Source organism: Tachypleus tridentatus, chromosome 13, assembly GCF_004210375.1.
Source record: "Tachypleus tridentatus isolate NWPU-2018 chromosome 13, ASM421037v1, whole genome shotgun sequence".
Classification (NCBI taxonomy): domain Eukaryota; kingdom Metazoa; phylum Arthropoda; class Merostomata; order Xiphosura; family Limulidae; genus Tachypleus; species Tachypleus tridentatus.
Window position 1 is genome coordinate 8,199,739 of NC_134837.1, and position 20,674 is coordinate 8,220,412.

The 20,674-nt window shown below is 34.1% G+C and overlaps 1 protein-coding gene across 7 annotated transcripts in view; it reads left to right on the forward strand.

The window, feature by feature from the left end:
• The window catches only part of LOC143237092 (uncharacterized), a 31,691-nt gene that overhangs the window by 3,785 nt on the left and 7,232 nt on the right, over positions 1-20,674 (forward strand). For 3 of the 7 annotated variants that reach the window (XR_013019865.1, XM_076475960.1, XM_076475954.1), the window contains exons 2-3: positions 11,082-11,208; positions 20,197-20,358. Coding sequence is in view for 6 of the 7 variants with exons in the window: in XM_076475960.1 (XP_076332075.1) it covers positions 11,082-11,208; positions 20,197-20,358 (289 nt within the window). In the remaining variant the exon portion in view is untranslated. Of the gene's footprint in view, positions 1-9,768; positions 9,894-9,928; positions 10,053-10,076; positions 10,194-10,498; positions 10,704-11,072; positions 11,209-20,196; positions 20,359-20,674 lie in introns of those variants that run through there. The other 4 variants (XM_076475956.1, XM_076475959.1, XM_076475957.1 and 1 more) reach the window with 4 other exon arrangements.

A 20,674-nucleotide genomic window follows, 5' to 3' on the forward strand; every position in this document is an offset into this window, starting at 1 on the left:
ATGATAAAATTAACTGAGCAAAAAGCAAGGCAAAGAAGAGTATGTATAATTGAGGTAGAATAAAACATCAGTCTCAAAATAAAACACCTGAAACATCAATTCTCCAATACAAATAGGAAATCTTTCATGCCCTTCTTCTTCATTTTTAAGACTTACAGCCAGGAATGTCTTTTGCTAGAAACTATGGAATAGAAGAACATATTTGGTCCAAACTTATTGTTACTACTTCTGTATCACCTGTTATTGAAGGATGTTTCTAAAGTAATCCAGCCAATCAACTACCAAATTCAGTTCCATAATTCAACTAACAATTCCACAATCTAACCTACTGTAATGGAAAGTATCATGGGAGTGATATCAAACCTGTTTCATAATCATTTCCAGAGTAAATGGGTGTTAAAGTGAACAAGCCATTCAGCATACTACCCATCTAAAAGGGTCACTTTGACAACACTAAGAGACATTAGAAATGTAAAGCATTGGTAGCTGCCTTATCAAATAGGTATGGACAGTTGCAGCATAAAGATGTATCTAGAATAAAGTACCAGAAATGGTACAGAAGAAAGAAGACACTTTAGAAGGAACTTGGGAAAGATTTAAAATGATTAATTCAGATATTAATATTAAATGATAAATTTGTTGGCATGTGACCAAATTACACTGCACAACAATTTTTTTGAAAAGTTTTGCTTCCTGAAAAGTTTTGCTGATTGTGACAGGTACCTGGTGGGTATGCACAAATATAGTTTTGGTTTTGCTTCATCACGTAGGAACTCTGAGAAATAGACAGTTAACTGTTTACTGGCAATAACGTATTTAACTGCATTTATGTTTCTAATATGCTATTAAGTTCAACATAATTAAAAGTGTTTTTCTCCTGATTTTCGTTTGTATTCAATATTCGGTGCAGTACGTTGCAGTATCCAACAGTAGTCAGCAAGCATTGACGGATTCAAGTTGCCCTGATATCGTTTATCCATTGTAGCAATGTCCTGGTGAAACCTTTCACCATGTTCATCACTGACAGCACTGAGCTTTGCTTTCTATAGTACTTTGTATGGCCAAGCTGCATTCCCAGTAACAAAGCAACAACCTTCAGATCTCCACAGATATTCCAGTTGTACTTGCTGTACTGGATGTGCTTCAGCAACATTTCCATATTCTCGTAGGTTTCTTTCATGTGTGCTGCATAGCCAACAGGTATTGAAAGGTGAACGTTGTCATTGTGTAACAGAACAGCTTTGAGGCTTAACATTGATGAATCAATAAAGAGATGCTACTCTTGTGGGTCATGGTCACAACCCAGAGCAGAGAACAATCCTTCGATGTTAACACAGAAACAGAGACTGTCAACTTGTGCAAAGAATTTGGTTATATCATCTTGGCGGCTTCAAAAAACAGAAATTTTCATACCTGGTGACAGGAAACACCATTTCTGCAGTCTTGAACCCAGTAATTTGGCTTTTGCTGTTGACAGACCCAAATCTCTGATAAGATCGTTTAATTCTGACTGTGTTATGAGATATGGATCACCTGAGGAGCACGGTTCAAAATCCATATCAATGTCACTGCCAGTTCCCTGCATTGCAGTTTCTTTATCTTGTTCGTTTAAGGCCCATTCCTCTGGTGGTTTCGGAATTGGAAGACTGTCGTCATGTGGCATGAGTCTCATTGCTGAAGGCAGATTAGGATATTCAATTGACATCTTGTTTTTGGCAGAGATACCAGACACATTAATCAAACATAAGTAACAGTCCATCACATGGTCTTTCTGTTCTCGCCATATCATCGGGACAGCAAATGGCATTGTCTTTCGAGTGCCTCTGAGCCAAGCTCTCAGACAGACAGCATATGTTGCACAACAAATGTGAGGTGCCCCTTCCTGGTCTTGATCACCAATTTTACAGCCGAAATACAGATGATATGCTTTCTTCACAAGAGCAGTCATTGAGCGTCTCTGATGAACAAGCATATACTCGCCATAAATATAGCAGAATGTATCGGGGCTGTTATGACATTGACAAGACATATTGACCAACTTCTGTTGTCCTGTAAAACGTCTATAACATCTAACTTGTTACAGTGCTATTGAGGCAATGCTATACTTTGAAACAATATGTACACACTATAAGGTGTATATTAATCCAATGAGCAGCATCTGTGTATGCAAGCCACTTTTGTAGCCTGCTGAGACAGTGTCAAGCTGGCTCCTACCTGCCCAGGCACCATACTTCCACAGAATAGCTTCCAACCTAGCCTGATTTCATGCCTGGATGTGCCCAGACTGCACAAAACATTGTTCATACGTCTCTTACAGAAATGAAAATTTTTGGACACAAATATAAGAAAAAGCATGACAAAACTGAAGATTTCGATGAAACAGTACGTGATGGGCAAATTTGGATGTGATTTTCGTGATCAGCAACCAAAAGTCTATAAGGAACACCCAATAGTGTTCAAGAAGCAAAACTTTGTTGTGCAGTGTTAGAGATGTCATAAAGGAAGGGGTATGAGAATCAAAATAGGTTTATATCTTTAAATGAAGCTCTGTAATTAGCAATGGAACTTCAATTCATCAAATTTGCAAGTAATCAACTTGTGGCATCATCTGAAAATTAAAGAAGTAATAAAACCAATGGTCTTTTAACATTAGCTCTTCCTGTCGATAGTACTGAAGAACTGAAAATATTAGTGAGACAAGGTGGTAAACATAAAAGGAATGATGCTGCTCCTATAGCTTTAAGTTTTTCCTGATTTGTTAAAGAATGCTTTCAAATTGCTTCAAATGATGGAAACAAAAAATGGTGGACACAGTTCCTGCAAAAAGAAGGAAGTTACCATTGCAGTAGAAAACTTTACTTTGCTTAAATGATTTGTGTTATTGAAATAAAGGCAGAGTAACATTTGGAAACTGAGTTCACTCATGCTAGGTTAGGCAAACTTCAAATAGAACGAAAGTTTATGGCTAGAAACCTTCTTAGAACTACATGCTAATTTCTGTGAAGGAGGTTGAATTTTCAAAAGAATGAGGATGGTGGTCATTGCATTATCAGGAAGTTTAATACTCATATCAGGAACTATTTTCAATATTTCCTTATCTAGTGACTGTATTTTAGTAGAACTGAATTCCATGTCATGTTCTAAGAATTGATTATTTCAAGAGCACTCTTGGGAATGAAGAATAAATATGTTATACTTAACTTTACCCAGGAAAACTTACATTTGGTTGTTGTAGAATTAAAGATAGCTACAATGTTAATGGTAATAAGACTGGATTCCAGAAAGGTGGCTGTACAATTCATGCCATAAGAAAAGTTAAATAACATGTTAGAGGATGATCCTCATGGTGTACTGAAAGAATTGGCAATGTGGTGTATCCTTTTAGGATATGTATTCTAACCCAAATGCTTTCCAATTTTATCATCTTTGGAAGTATGTTAAGAAAAGAACCATTTGGGGAATTTAACTTGCTTTAGAAGCCCGGAGTTTCTGTGAAAACTACTTCCAAAGGATGATAAAGCTTGTAGTAATGATTGGATTCATTTAGCCACCTCCCAGAAGAACTAACCCATCAACAGTATGGCTAGTGAAAATAAGAGATGAGGTACATGCATGCAGTCTGTCTATCATAGACCTTTGAATAAAAAACATTGTTTTATTTTTCAATTACAATTTTGTGAGAGTTCACAGGGGAGAGAAGAGATGCTATATTTGTTATGAACTGGAGCAAGTTACAAATGAATGCAAGTCTGTCATCAACAACCAAAATCAGAAACTTTAACATAAAGTAGCTAGAATTACTTACAAAAATGATTCTAGCAGGGAACAAGAAAAAATTAATAATTACCTTGTATGTTGTTGCCAGAGGAAAAAGAATAAAGAAAACCCATCAGATTCACCAAAAGAAGGAAGTGATATTTCTATTATTGAACAGTACACAACTGATGTTTAGTTCAAGTTACTACATGGATCAACATTGCCAGTAATGACTGGAACACCTGACAAACAGTGAGAAGTGCCAAAGAACCACAACATGCCAGTAGGTGAAAGACAAGATACCGAGTGCAGGAGTGAAAATCAGTCAAGCATATGATGGGCCAGATGTATCTGTGTGTGTGTGTGAACTGATGGAACATGAAAAAGTTCCAAGTAGCAAGAATAAAGGTTGACATTCCATACTACATGGGAAAGCTTGAGGCAATCTGTACAAAGGCACCCATTTTTGATTTAGTCATTGATAATACACCAGGCAATAGAGGTATGGAGGAACAAAATAAAAAGAAGACTGATGAGGCAGATGCAGTCATCAGTAGAGATATAGGGAAAAATGCAAGCATGACATTAAGTTTTGAAAGGTGACAACCCAAATGAGAATTGAGGGCTCAGTATGGCCAGGAAGTTAGGGCCTTTAACACACAATCTGAAGGTTGTGGGTTCAAATCCCTACTCCACCAAATATTTTGCACTTTCATCTGTGGTGGAATTATTATATAATGGTCAACCCTACTATTCATTGAAAAAAAGAGTAGCCCAAGTGTGGGCAATGGGTGGTAAGAACTAGCTGCCTTTTCTCTAGTCTTTCACTGCTAAACTATAAATAGCTAGTGCAGATCCCTCGTGTAGCTTTATGCAAAATCTAACAACAAACTACGAATTGAAGTAAGCACCAGAGAATGACTCTTCACTACAGAAACTTTAAAATTATGCCTAGAAAAAAGTTGAGCAAAAGATAAAGGACAATGAGACCTGCAGAGTAGAGGACCAGAGTGGACTGCTGTACTGGATCTATCAAGATGGTTTTACAGATTATGCAGGTTGTTTGACATGTGCCGAAGGACAGTGCCTAAAGTGAAAGTGGGACTTGGTGAGATGTCTTATGAAAATCATTCTACAGAGTTGCTATGAGTTTAATTAGACCACTTGCATGTGTATCTAGCAAGAACATGTGGACAGTAGTCAACTATTACACATTACCCATAAGCCATAGCACTGCCACAAATACAGACTGAGAGAGTAGCAGTAGCTCTCCTGAAAGTGTTTTGCATAGTAGACTTTCCAAATTTACCTCACAACTGATGCAAGATATGTGCAAACTCACCACTACTAGACAGCTCTTTGCCACCCTGTATAGCCTTAAATGTAATTAACTTTGTTGTCACCCTGTAATGTGTGTGCTGAAAATATGTACCAAAAGACACCATGTGACTGGTACATATACCTGTACGTACTGTGTATGTGCTAAAAACATACAGCCCTGGGTGTAATGGACTTCGTTGTTACCATATACAGCCCTGGATGTGATGAACTTTGTGAGTAAACAATCTGAAGAAGATGTACCAAAAGTCACCATGTACCTGTAAGTAAGCTGAGTGCTGAAAAAGATGTACCAAAAGACACCATGTGACTGGTACAGATACCTGTACATAGTGAATGTGTGATAAAGATGTACCAAAAGACATTGCCTGCAAGTAATGTGTGTTCTGAAGAAAATGTGCCTAAAGACACCACGTGACTGGGACAAGTACTTGTAAGTAATGTGTGTCCTAATGATGTACCAAAAGACACCATGTGACTGGGACAGGTATCTGTAAGTAATGAGTGTGCTGAAGATGTACCAAAAGAAACCACATGACTGGTACAGATACTTGTAAGAAATGTTTGCTTACCAAGAAGTTCTATAAATGAGTAAAGGATTTTCACCTTGTTTTGACAGGAGAATAATACAAGGCATGATGCAGATTGAAATAGATGTTTTTGGAAAAGAGTCACGAGTGAGTAATACCAGTATGTGTTAGACATCAGAAACTGATGGGAAAAGAAGTGTTATCTAGGTTGGGAGAGTTTGTATGTGACTCAAAGCTGTCAGAAGTACTTTTATGACAAAAAGGCCAAGGATTGACATTTGAAGGTTGGACAGAATGTCTTAGTTCTGCTTGTCTCAGACAACAAACTTACCCTGCAAAGGGTAAGTTGCAGTTGCAGTGCAGAAATTAGCCAATAGAATAGACTACAAGATGAAAGTGAAAAAGAAGACCAAGATCTATCATGCCAATTTGTTAAATCCTTACCAAATGTCCCATGTTATGAAAGACATTAACAAGCAAGAAGTCAGGCAAGAATAGAAGCTGGAGTCATTGAACCTTTGAATTCAGCTTTCTGTTCACCAATGGTAATCATGAAGAAGAGGGTTGGCTCAAGCTGCTTCTGCAGAGATTATCACAATCTGAACCATGTGACAAAATTTGATTTGGAATTTATAAGCAATCCAGAGGCTATCATGTGGAACTAAATGGGATAAAATTCTTTACCAAGATTGGCCTCAGTAAAAGTTATTGACATACTCTGATGGAGACAGAATATAAAGAAAAGACAGCTTTTGTGACACTAGCTGAGTGCTATCAGTTTAAAAAAATGTTAGGTTAGTCAATTCGGTAGTGACATTCAACTGTATGATTAGGGAGATGTTTCACAAATCTAGCTAGATTTAGTGCTGTCATTCATCCTAACAGACGAGTTTCTGTTAGGTTGGGCAGCCACCAGATCGTCATGGAAGAGGAGGAGCTAATACTAATACAAGATGAACCAGTTCCAACATCTAAGCAACAAGTCAGTTCCTTACTGGGGTTAGCAAGGTATTTTAGGAAGTTCATTCCACACTACGTTAAAGTTGTACTACTAACCAACCTAACCGAGAAAGAGATCTGAACAAGATGAAATGGAAACAACCACAGCAGGTATGACTCCAAAACTTGAAAAACAAGTTAGTTAATTAGACAAACCTTAAAGTGACAGTGTTTAAAAAACTGTTCATTATTGAGTCTGATGTATTCCACATTTGAATTGGAGCAGTACTTTTGCAAATGCATAAAAATCAATTGTTTCCTATAATGTACAACAATAAAATGCTGTTCAGTAGTGAGGACTATTCTATGATTGATGAAGAGTGTCTGGCGATCCTATTCGTCCTTGGAAGTTACAGAAATATCGCAAACAAAATAGTTCATCATCCAGATGGACCATCTATTTCTTTCATACATTCAGAGATGCAAAATTGACAGTGAAAGGATAATGAGATGTGTGCTGCATCTCCAGAACCACTAATTACTCATTAAGGTGATAAAGGGGACTGCAAATGTTGGTGCAAATTGTATGAGTAGACATTAAGCATTAACATTAAATTGTTTAAGTTTAGCGTGAGCGTTATGATTTAGAAGGTTTACATAGTGTGGGTGTATACCACACACCTGAAGTATACCATACTTTGTTATGTTTAGAATAGATATTTTGTGGTTAATTTGTTTATGTAATGATTTAAGAATCATATATTGTGTGGTTCGTTCGTTATGAATTGATGATTGTTCACAATAATTAAATTATTGTATCATGTGGGTAGAACTTTCTTAATTTCTTGTTTATTTATTTGAGTATTTTGCTTCAAAGTATCTATTATTGTATGGTACATATTAGACCCCTGACAGATTATAAACACATTTTGAAGAATCCTAGTTTAATTTTTGTTATAGATTGTATTATCTAGAGTTTAGCGACAAACAGCGTATAGAGTTTAGCGATAAAGAGTGTATAATGGTGATTTTTTAGAGTGAAATTATCACAGATTGTATTGTAATAATCAAGAAAATGTGATCCATAGTTTAGTGATAAAGAGTGTATAATGGCGATTTTGAAGTGAAATTATTACAGGTTGTATTGTAATAATAGACCAGAGAAAAACTCATCTTGTTCTAAAGTAACTTAGCCACACTTGTATTCTCAAAATTGCTGGTATGGGTATTAGAACTTTGATTAAAATAAAGTACAGAACAATGTTTTGACCTTCTTAGGCCTTATTCAGGTCAACAAAGAAAGTTTGCAACTGTAGTGAGTTTCTCGTTATCACAAATTACTATCCAGACTTTGTAGACTTTGATGAATAAGAGTAAATTATATAGTTCTGGATACAACTGTGGTAACCAACAGTGGAACAAACAATTATATACATGTTTAAGTTATTTTACTATATACCATTTTAAAACAATCTGACTGTGCTCCTGTTTGTTTACAGTTAAGATTTATCACCAACAAGTTACAGACACCTATTGTAAAGGATTTTCCTGTACAAAACCTGACAATTACTCTTTTTGGAAAACCTAAAGATCCCCCCCTATTTTATTCCATTACTTTGCAGCATTGAGAAGAAACACAGGGGATGTTTCTTTTTGATTTTTAAGTTAAGAAATGAAAAATCAGAATAATATATTATGTAAATATCCACCAATTTCCTGAAAATTAATATAGGTAACAATGACAATTCTTTCGTAAAACAGCATTTAAAGGATTTTTCAGTAGTGGGGCAAACTTTCAATCAGGGTCTGAAACTTTTCTGGAGTCCATTATTTAAATCTACAAATTATAATAAATATCATTTGTAAGCAAAATGTCAATATATGAGGAGCTTTCTTACAGTTGCCCCCAGTGGTATAAGGTATGTCTGCGTACTTACAACGGTAGAAACTGGGTTTCAATACCCGTGGTTAGCAGCACACAAATAGCCCTTTGTGTAACTTTGTGTTTAACTAGAAACAAACAAACAAATCTTACAGTCTGTATAAGAATTATGGTTAAGAGCCCATTGAATAAACGTTTTACAAGTTTATTCTACAAATGTTACATCAAAATATATTACCACAGTCTCAAATTTTCCTTTGTTTGTCTTTTAGAATTTCGTGCAAAGCTACTTGAGGGCTATCTGCAATAGCTGTCCCTAATTTAGCAGTGTAAGACTGGAGGGAAGGCAACTAGTCATCACCACCCACTGCTAACTCTTGGGCTACTCTTTTACCAACGAATAATGGGATTGACCGCAACATTATAATGCCCCCACGGCTGAAAAGGCGAGCATGTTTGGTGCAACGGGGATTTGAAACCGCGACCCTCAGATTACAAATCGAACGTCTTAATCCACCTAGCCATGCTGGGTCTAATTTTTCCTTTAGTTGTGGGGTAGAAATAAGAGCCCACTGGGGGATATGACCCGCTACTTGATCTGTCAAAAACGCACTTCCTCATCTAATTTAGCAGTGATTGATTAGAGGAAAGACAACTAGTCAACAAACTCTACTGCCGATTCTTGGGATACTCTTTTTACCAACAAATAGTTGTGTTAACCGTTACATCATAATGTCCCCAAGACTGAAAGGGAAATGATGTTGGATAACAGAGATTTAAACATATCAAGCATGAAAATTCAATTATATGTGTTTTCTGATCATTTTTATTGTCTTATGTTCCCTTATAAATAAAGAGCAAATTTTTCGATTCATTCATTACTTTAGTATTTTGCTTAATTAAGTGGAATGGGTTCAAGCATTCCATATCATTAATTAAGTATAATGTTTTTCATCTTTGTCAGCAAAGTAGCATTTTTCCAGATGTCTATGGCCCGGCTTGGCCAAGCGTGTTAAGGCGTTCGACTTGTAATCCGAGGGTTGTGGGTTCAAATTTCGGTCGCACCAAACATGCTTGTCCTTTCAGCTGTGGGGTCATTATAATGTTACGGTCAATCCCACTGTTCGTTGGTAAAAGAGTAGCCCAAGAGTTGGCGGTGGGTAGTGAGGACTAGCTGCTTTCCCTCTAGTCTTACACTGCTAAATTAGGGACGACTAGCACAGATAGCCCTCGGGTAGCTGTGCGCAAAATTCAAAACAAATCGAATGTCTATAAAATAAAGGGATTAAGAGAAATGATTATTTTTTGAATGTTCATGGTTATTTTAAATTTAAAATTATAAATCTAAAATTTGTCAAAAATGAATAAGCAGACATGAAATATGTTAATTGAAACAACAATACTGTATCTATTAATTAGTGGGAGGAAAATGCACCGTAGATATTCGTGTAAGCACAAATTTTAAAATCATAGGTATTTTATAAGGTATTTTAGGCTTAGTTTATCGTGGTCTTTTTAAAAAATTTAAACATTTAATATAGACTAAACTTTTTTTCCAATATGAACTACGTAATTAGTAAAAAGAAATCTTCATATGTCTATGGGTTGTAAGTCTCTTTTACTTTACCATATAGTGACTAAATTAATTTTTGTATGTGAACAATATTATGACATTTATTCTAGTTTTCTACTTTCTATTCTACCCAAGTCGAATCCAAATCATCCAGATTATCCTTGCAACTTAACATGTAATTGTAATTACTGTTATTTATGCCAGTTAATCTTACTAGTATTTATCAGTTACATATATTTTGTAAGATATTGTAAGTAATATTAGTGTTAGTTATTGTTGTTATATCATTTTACTATTGCTTATTTTATTTTGTAAAAGCGATTTTATCCATGTACTTGCTTTAATCCTTAAATAACAGTTTCTGTTTTTCACTTTCTGTTGTGAGTTAGTAAAATATTATCACAAATTAATAGTATTATTACAATATTATTAGTTAACTACTAGTACTTCTTCAGGTTCAACTAGTAGTAGTAGCATCTTCTAAGTTCTATAATGTGTTCTGAAAGTCACTGTGCAGTTTTGTTAATAAATATATAAATGCAGAGTGACTTTCCAAACACCCCGTAGTACTAGTTATTCTTAACACCATTACAGTGTAAAACTGTGATGTTAATCTTTGCCACTTACCATGGTTTTCCATTTCAGCAATTTGTCACCACTGTAACTCAAACTACCCACATGGCAGGTATTAAATTTGAAAAAAAATAAAAAATGAACTAGAGTAAAACTAAAAGTAAAACAAAATGCTGCTATAATCAAGGTGGAACAAAGAAATTATTTTATTTTTAAAATAATTACAGAAATCCAAAACTAAACTTCCAAACAACTGAAATTCCAATTTTGTTATTTGCAAAGTAAAAAGAAATGTTATTAGACATGTTCCTAGCCTGGGCTTGATACAAATTTTAATGAACTCTACCACATAAATATCCATATTAAATTAATATATACTTCAATAACTAAAGTGAAATATATTTGGAATATTTATGAAGGATGTAACTTCTATTTCTTAACTTATTTCTCAATAGTCTAAATGAAAACGTTTTTTGTACAGAACATAAAGGTGATGTTTCTATGTAACATGGAAGTGTTAAAGATAAAGATTGAACCCTTTTTTGATGAGAAGCAGGATGATTTATTGGATATCAAACTGATGAAAAAGGAAAATGAAACATTCACAATAACTAATAGTAAGTTATATATATATATTTGGAATTTTAATGTTTTATGTACTTCACAGCATAGTAGTTTGAATTTCATCTGTTTTAATTTAACAGTGTGCTTGAATTTTCTATCATTAATGGGAATTTTCTTTCTTTTTTACATGACTTTATTCCTGTTCCAGAGATTTATATCAGTAAGTAGAACTAGACTGCTTTTTCTTGGTTAGTTTGGTTCTTGTCAAAAACAGGAATTCATTGACACTTGTAAACTTAAACTATACCTCATCCATTTTTTATACAGAATTTATGGTTTTTAATGTTGCATAATCAGGCACAGTTGTAGGATGGGGATTGTGGACCTTAACAATGTTTTACAAATTTAGTGTTTGTTTTTTTAATGTTGTATAAGCAGACACAGATCTAGGATGGGCTGTAGACCTCTCAGTTTTTTGGAAATTAATACCTGTTTATTTGTGATGTATAATAAGGCATAGATATAGGAGAAGGTTTGTGGATCTTGACTGTGTTTTCAGGAATAAATATATTTTTTATATAAGCAAGTGCATATCCTGGACCCTTCCGAGCTCCATTCACTTTCAAACATTAATTGCATTATTTAATATTCCATTAACAGACATGAACCTTCAGATTACATCCTATTCTTCTACCTATTCTGTTTTAGAAATAAAGCACCCTCCTTTTTTCAGAAATTAATAAGAAAACAGACAATCATTCTTACATTAATTATCATATAATATTAAAAAAAGATGTCTGTTTTTATTTGATTTGTATATTATTTACCACTAAAGATTTCTTTTCAGGTTGTTTAAAGTTCAGCATAACTAAATGCTACAGCAATCTGGTTGTGATCTCAGACAGTAACTGATTATTTCTAAGGAAATAAAACAGTGTTGTTATTATCAGAGATTTTTCCAGTTAACATAGCATAATATTTAGGGACATCAAAGAACCTGTTGATTTATCTCGGTTGTCCCACCCTCTAAACTAAACTGTTATAAATTTTATAAAAAAAATTTAATGCCAAATCTTATCATTCTTATAGTTATCAAGCATTTTCTTAACCTTTCAGCTATGGGCTGGGTGATATGTCTTGGCTTTTTTTTGTGGACTAGTATCTTATAAAATACAGTCACATTTAAATTATTATACATTATATATGTTTATAGATTATTAGTGTTTAGAAAAAAGTTCTTAAACATATTTTGCTTAAAAAATAGAACAGTAAGTAAAAAAGTACACTAATAAACATTTCTTCTAGTTATAACCTTCATACTCGGTTGTTAACCTTTAAGAAATTTTTTGCATGGAGAATGTGAAACAAAATAACTTTTTTAGGTTTTCATATGTACAGTTGAATAACCAAGAAATCATAAATAACTATATAAATAGCATAGAATTCCACTGTAATTTGTCAAGTTCAGTAACTTGTATTTGTGTCTAAGAAAATGAAATTTTGAGCAGACCAAAGACTCGACCTGCCTCCTCAAAGTTGTGTTTGGAAAGAACAAGTTGATGTACTAATACTTAAAAAGAGGTGAGAAGGCCATTATGAGCTTTTAATTGGTTATTTACATGTCATATATAGAAGTAAGTGCATATAAGGAAATATTCCCAACAATAGAAAGAGGTGCATGAGATTGAGTTTGATTCACTAAATATAGTGAATGCTCAGCAAACAGAAAAGGTAGGAGGTTTTTATTTTATATTCTAGCTTTTAAATATCGGTAATTTGAGTTCTTAATTCATACAAAACTATACTCTTTTTTATTTTGACATCACAAATATCTAATCTGAACCAGTTCTGTATTCAACATACCACACAACACAGAAAAATCAATGTTTAGGTGTATTTTTGTAATATATACTTTTCAATTAAGAAATTAAATAATGTATAATATAAAAATTTGAATTATAATTTAAAGTTTGTTACCAAACTTCATGACATAAAATAGTAGTTCAGTAAAATTTTGAATATAAGTCTACAAACATGATGACATGACCTTTGACTCATGACAATATACCAGGCACAGTTGAGTGAATTGGATCAGCAATAGGGTGATATTTCTAAATGTGATCAACCCATTTTACTCTGGCTTGTTGTCATTACCACTTGTGACCTTTCTTTAAATCATCTAAGGAAGTGCAGAGTTCTTTTTTCTGAAAAACCTTTCAAAGCATACTTCTGTTGCCATGTTTATGGATGGTTTGAAATGAGATGCCTGTGTCTGCTCTGCCATAGTTTACTGTAGCAAGCAATTTCAGATATGTTTTCACTGTGGAATTATATGCCATTTCTTTTTCTATTGATTATATTGAAGCTAAGCAATAATTTGATATTGCAATCTTTAATGTGTTATACAGGTTACTTAACCTTTTTAGTCACAGCTGTCAAAAATCTTGGCAGCTGACCCTTGTCTCATCATATTTTGTTCCAAAAATAAAACTAGTTGATTAAATTGTTTAAAGTTTGACAAAAATGTTCATAAATGTTTGTAGTTTTAGGAAAATAAAATCTTTTTTTTTTTGTTCAACCATTTCTAATAAAAGATGTTGTTTAATGTAGTTATTTGCACTTGGATTCTGAATAGTTTACCTGGAAGGATATTTTTATATGAGGTGTAAAAGTACAATTCATTATCTTAAAATTTTCACATTTCATTTACATAATCTATGGAACCTCCTAAATGAATAACAAATGTTTTCTGAAGTAAAAGTTTCTATCTTATTTTTTATTTCCTCTACCATATCACTAACTCTACTTATTATCATTAGTGTACACTGCAGTTAAATATTTAAAATTAACAAATGGACATATGTACATACCTTTTAGCTTTTCAGTGAAATCTTTTGAAACTTGATTTTTTAATATGTTTGATTTTACATCTTTATCTTTGTGCTTGTATTTTATATTTAATTTTCCTTTCCAATTCTTTGCCTTTTTATTATTTTGTGAAACAAATCTCTGTACAGGTGTTGCCGTATAATTATAATAAATCGACACATTCAAAGCATTGGCTATCTTGTTTATACACTTGCATAATCCAGGCAATAACAAGTTAACCTTATAAAAAATCATTGAACCTTTTAAATTTGATTTTTAAAACACAAATAATACATAATTAAGTAAAATATATTAGGAAGACCTAAACATAATTTAACTGTCCCTCTAACTATAGTGTATTTAGGTAAGAAACCATATCAAGCTCATTACAATACCAAGTAGAGTTATATCTACTTTAATAGAAAAACTGTTTCCTAATTGTGAAATAACCATCGGTGGGGTATAGTGTAAATTGAATCTAACAACTTGTATACTTATACATATATACTTGTGTCTACTAATTATATGTACATTATAGATCTCAAGGCAAGGTATAGTTGGTGGGTGTGGCACCTGTCAAGGGTTGTAAAATTTATTGATGATGAGAAACCCACTTTCAATAAAAATGTATCTCAGAACAGCTGGTATAGGTATTAACACTTTTACTAATAAAGCAGAGAACAATGTTTCAACCTAGGAAGGTCAAAAGATTGTAAAATTTATTTCTGTTTCCCAGATAAATCTACTTTTGATATGATGTGCCAAGTGGGTCAAACACATCTACTTAGGATTTATATTGCCAGCTTCTATGACTAAAAGTTAACCACTTTCAAAGTGAGTATTTTTCACTTGGGCCACATTGATGAGAAAACTGCAGTTTAAATACTTTTTTGATTGGTTTCCTTTGAAAAAAAAAGGAATTCTAACCTAGCTAGAATAAAAATTGAAATTATATACTCTAATTTCTATGTCTTGTACATGTATTAATAGTAAAATGGTTTAATTAAATTTTGAATGCAGTGTAATACCATACACAGAAAAGAAATTAAAAAATGGCACCAAGACTATAGTGTATAGTGTGAGATTTTATCCAGTTTTCTTGTATACTTCGAAAATGCTGACCCATTTTTCATTACAATACATCACTGTTTAGTTTTTCTGGTTATTATCAGCATGATCTTACAACAATCATCTACTCTGGTGATGCCACAATTCTGTCTAATGTTTACTTCAGGTCTGTAATAAAGGCAAGGCTTCATGCCAGCTGGCAATTAATTTGAGGTGAAACATCACAACAAGCTTTTCCAGGTATTGTGGCATCACCAGAGTAAATGATTGTTGTAAGATCATGCTGATAATAACCACGGGAAATTCTGAGATAAAAGTATTTCTAAAATGGTGTCTTTTCTGGTATTCTTATAGATAAAACTAAAGTATAATGTGATCAACTATCATCTTAACATCACTGAAGCTGCATATTGGCAAATCAGTTTCTTGAAAAAGAATTTGTGACTAACAAAACTTGTCAATATGGAGTCTCAACAAGAGAATATTTTTCCTCCAATTCTTATGGAAATTCAATGGCTAAACAAGAGAAGGCTTTACCTGGAAAAGCTTGTTGTGATGTTTCACCCCAAATTAATTGCCAGCTGGCATGAAGCCTTGCCTTTATTACAGACCTGAAGTAAACATTAGGCCAGTGACACTATCCAGATTGACCATGGGTTTTAGGATTTCCACCTGTTACTCTTCAGTTTAGTTTTTTTTTAAATGTGTCTTGATAAAAACAAAAAGATACTTTATGGTGTGTACCTACTTTTGTACAATTTTGTTTTATGTAGATAGTCTTGGTACTTTACTGAAGCAGGCAAATATTTCATTATTTTTACTTTAAATTTTGTTAAGTAAGTTGTTATAGGTGCTTTCTGTAGAATAATGTCTTTTCTTTTAAAGAAGAAAATAGTTATTGAGTGTTTCTTGTAGAATGGTTTCTTGTCTGTTTAAATAAGAAATTATTTGTTTTCACTGTAGGATAATTTATTGAATTTTAAAATAAAAACCTAGTAAGTGGCTGTTTCCATAACAGCATTGGGTATACAGCCAATCAAAGAAAAAATTAGGCCTCTTCATCACAGATTCTCCTTTCAGTTTTGCATTCAATTAAATTTAAAGGAAAATCTGTAACATAGATATATGTAATCATTACCCACTTATAGTTGAACTGAGAAGTTCAAGACAGCAACAAGAGGCAAACAGTATCAAGTTGAGGATAAGATGGCCATGTGATGAAGATTATGGCTAATTAAACCTTTCACATTCCAGCCTCAGTGATCTCTTCCAGTGTATGACAGAAATGAGCAGGCAGGGACATGGTGAGAAGAGACCTGTAAAGACAATGGGAATTGAAAGTTCAGGAATAGTTAGCTAAAAAAATAAATTATCACATCCAATCTGTAATGCATTGAGAGGAAGAACAATTTTAAGGGATTAAGTCAGGAACAGGAAGCATGGAAGGAAGTCATGCATGCCACATAACATCTGAAAGCTTAAATAGGAAAAAGAAGGAAATTTGGATTGGAATGGGAGTACAAATGGGAAATTGAATGTATGGAACTCTTGTGTGAAAGCAAAACTATCTTTGCAAGCAGATGAAGTCTTGAGAGGGAAGAAACAGTCAGAATAAAGTAAAATAGAAGTTGTATTGTGTAGAAAATGATATAAATCAAGGAAGAGCATGTCCAACCAATGACAACCACAAGCTAAAAGGAACAGAAAAATAGGTCTTCAAGGAATGATGGTATAGCAAAGTAGAAGGCAGAGGTAGAATAAGGATATACAAAACAACATTAAGATTCCAATCTAGTGAAGGTAGACAGAGGAGACACAAGGACTGAAATGAGAGAGAGAGAAGGAAGTGGAAACACACAGCAGGGGTGGAAAAGATGAAAGACCTATACCTTGTAATGGCTAATATAGAGAGACTAATATAAAGACCACCAACAAAAGATTTGATATTTCCTCTAATAAACCAACATGAATGAAATTAGAAAGACAGACTGGAAGGAAAGGCCATGTGTAAAGCTAAAATGTGGGAACATTTGGATGAAATACAGGCAAATGAGGTTGGTGGAGGAAGAGATGACTAAAGCAGTTTAAGTAAAGGAGCTAAGGCTGAACAGACCCAAATATGGTAATGAGAATTACCAAACATGGAGTGATTTGGATTATAAACAGATTTTGGGAAGGAGGTAGATAGGACGGTAGGTATAAAGGTAACACTTGGTCCAATCCTGACTGGAGGCATGAACCACCAAACCCAAAGGATGTGAAACTTGGGACCAAAACAGAGGCAGTTTGGTATTGAGGTGGGTGAAAAACACATCCAGGAAAGGAATAGCACACTGTGAATACAGCCATCAGAAGACCTGATGATCAATTGACAACTTCATGGTAAGAATCTTGTTAGGACAAGATAACCAATCATCAATAAGATTGAGAGCACCTGTTGATTACAGACCAATGAAAGAAGCTCTAACATTTAAAAACAAAGGGTACCATCAACAGGTTAGTCTATCATCAACTGATGCAATAGAGAACAGTTGAATTATCAGACTGGGTCATAACTGACTTGCCATGCAAAAATGAAAACAAGTTATCTAAAGCCAGACAAACTGGTAGGTGTTCCAGAAGTTTGATGTGAGATCCCTATTTGACCAGAGACCTCCTGAAAGTGTAAATATGTTTCACAATGGTCAGAGAAACAAAGCTGTAGATCTGGTTGGGAAGTTGTAAGAGGAGCTCAAGTTGTGGTGTTGTCCCTGTCAAGCCACCAGGCAAAACTAAATAAAAGGGAATGAGAAAGACAGATGAATTCCATATGTGGTTGACTGAAAAGGACTTAAAATCCACCCTAATGTTCTTTACGAATCACTGTTACAAGAGTCCTAACTGTATTTCTTTGATTAACTAGCCCAACTCATGGTGGTGAGCCTTCAATAGGTAAAACTGCAGTTCACAGCTGTGGGTATGGTAAAATAAAGAAAACTTTAGGCCTCTATGTCATGGATTCTTCTTTTAATTTTACCTTTGTTAAAAATAGAAAAAATTGGCAACATATATATATTTGTAATCATTAAATATTTGGTCTTTTATATAAAGCATAATTATGATTTTGCTCTAACATTATGGAAATATCTAAATTATTTGAGGTTACTTTACTGATGATTGAAAAGAACTTAAAACCCCATTAATATGAGTGGGTAAGATTAACCTTTTTATTTTTTTACTTGTTGGTTCTCACTGTGTGGGAAGTGGTGCTCATCAAGATGTACTTATCCCTACATCTACACTATGTGACCTTTAAGGCCTATAACATCCTCCATTAAGATAGGGTGTTTTGCAAGACCACTAGTATGTTTATCCTCATAGTATATTACATCATAAATATGCCTCTCCCAGACTGTACAAGTTTGTGGATTATCACGAGTAAAGGGAAGAAAAGGTTGTTGCCCATCCTTCTGTTCCTGGTTGAATACTTCAGGTTTGGCTTGCTCTTAAAAGTGGAGTTACATTGTTACCTGTTGCCCTTCCTCTGATGATACATTTCTTTGGACTCTCTATTCTTCACCTCTTCTAGTGCAGTGTGGTATTGCTCATTACTTGACAGCTACTGCCAATTGGTCCTCAGAGGCTTTCTCTTGAATATACTGAATTCCACTCAATTTAGTTGAGGGTGTTTGCTAGTGTAGGTGGTGTATACTCTCTAACCTTTGATCTGGTGAAGTGTTCCATATGCCATGTGATTATGGACTGGATGAAACCACCACATGCAGTTCAGTCCTTTGGCTAGGCACTCTCCATCCTACTGCTACCAGGATGTCAATTCCTGAGTGTATTGGTACTGTTTGAAGCTGGATCAGCCAACACAAGTCCTCACATATGTTGTTGGGCATGGACTCTCTTTCTACCACAGATTGGATAATACATTCCTAGCATTTGAACTGCAGCTGACTCTCCATGTTGCATTTTACCTTCTTACCTTTGTTTGGATGTTGGGTTCTTGGGTGGCGAGTATTGATTGTGAACTAGGTCAGATTCATGGGTGAATATGGTTGAGGAGAGCTATTCCATTAATAACCTGGATGTTCCATTTCTAATGCTGATAGATTTTGGATTGTAGTTGATCCACCAATTATAGTCCGATATGCCCTAGTCATTCTGCATCATTTGTACATCCAGCTTCTTGGATGTGCTTCTTTCCACCTTTTTTTGTGACAGTTCTTCACTATGGGAGAAGAGTATACTTTATGAATGTTGTGTAGCCTTCTCAAATGAGGTTTCACACTTTATGGGCTCTTCTCAGATGTTTTCTGAAGATGCTTATCCAGGTAAATTTGCTATGTTAGTGTACATAAGGTATAATATTGAAAGATAACATTTTTCTACAATGAAAATTTAGTTTGATAGATGATTGTTCCTGATCACCCTTCATATCCATTTTCCACATTTTGTGTTCTTCTTTTGTCTAATCTTAAAGTGAAGATTCGGTTTTACATTATAGAGGGAGCAATAAGAGGGTGTGTTGCATTCCTGTGGGTGGAGGTTGTTTCATGCTACAACACATCTGTGCCATGTGCAAACATGAGGAGGCAGATGGAAGTGGAAAATTAGTTGTAATCAAATTTTTTGTATATATAAATTATTACTCATCAAGAAAAGCTATTTTGTAAGATTGGCAAGTATCTATCAGAAAGACATTTTTGTGTATGAAAATGTTAAATTTCTTGCATGTACATTTTCAGTAAAATAATTTCTTGTCTGTTTAAATAGGAAAGTGGTCATAGGGCATTTCATGCATGATACCTTTTTTGTGCATTTATATAAGAATGAAGTTATTGGGTGTTTCTTGTTTTAATGTCCTATCTGTGAATCCAGTATATGGAAGTGCAAACAAAGTATTTTCTTTTTGTTTTCTTTATCTGTAGAATCAGACATAATAAATGTTATTTTCAACTAGTTTTTGCACTGTTTGCATGCATAAAGTTTCAAACATTAGGTTTATTAATTATCATGTTTTAAGCTAGTGAATTGTGAAGACAATACATAATGGTAACAATAGTTGTTTCAATAACCTTTTCACTGTGTTGTTTGCTTTTTGAACACTTGTGTTCCAGTTAATACAGAACAACCCGGTGAACTGCTACAAGATGATGTTATTTCTAAGTTCAGTTACAGTGATGATGAGGACCAGGATGGTTCACATTATAATGTTATGAATGTGAAAACAGAATTTGAATACCGAAGGGATATTGAATTTGAGTTAGAAAGAACACCTGGTAAGTACAGACACCACCTAAAAGTTAAGTTTCTGTTTTAATATTTCCCATATAGACTGGATTGGTGTGACTAACCTTGTAACCGTAAAGTATGTATTTGCACACTTTAATTCTAATCTGCTTTGTATCTTTGGAAAAATTGTAAGATTTCAATAGACATTGCACAAAATATCACATTTTAAGATAATACCTTTATTATTCAGGCCATGAGGTTTTAGTGAGTTACATTTAAAATTCAATAACTTTTTCCACCTCAAGTACCCCTTGGACAGATGTGATTACAACTTGCTTGACAGTGAAGGTCATTGATGCAATA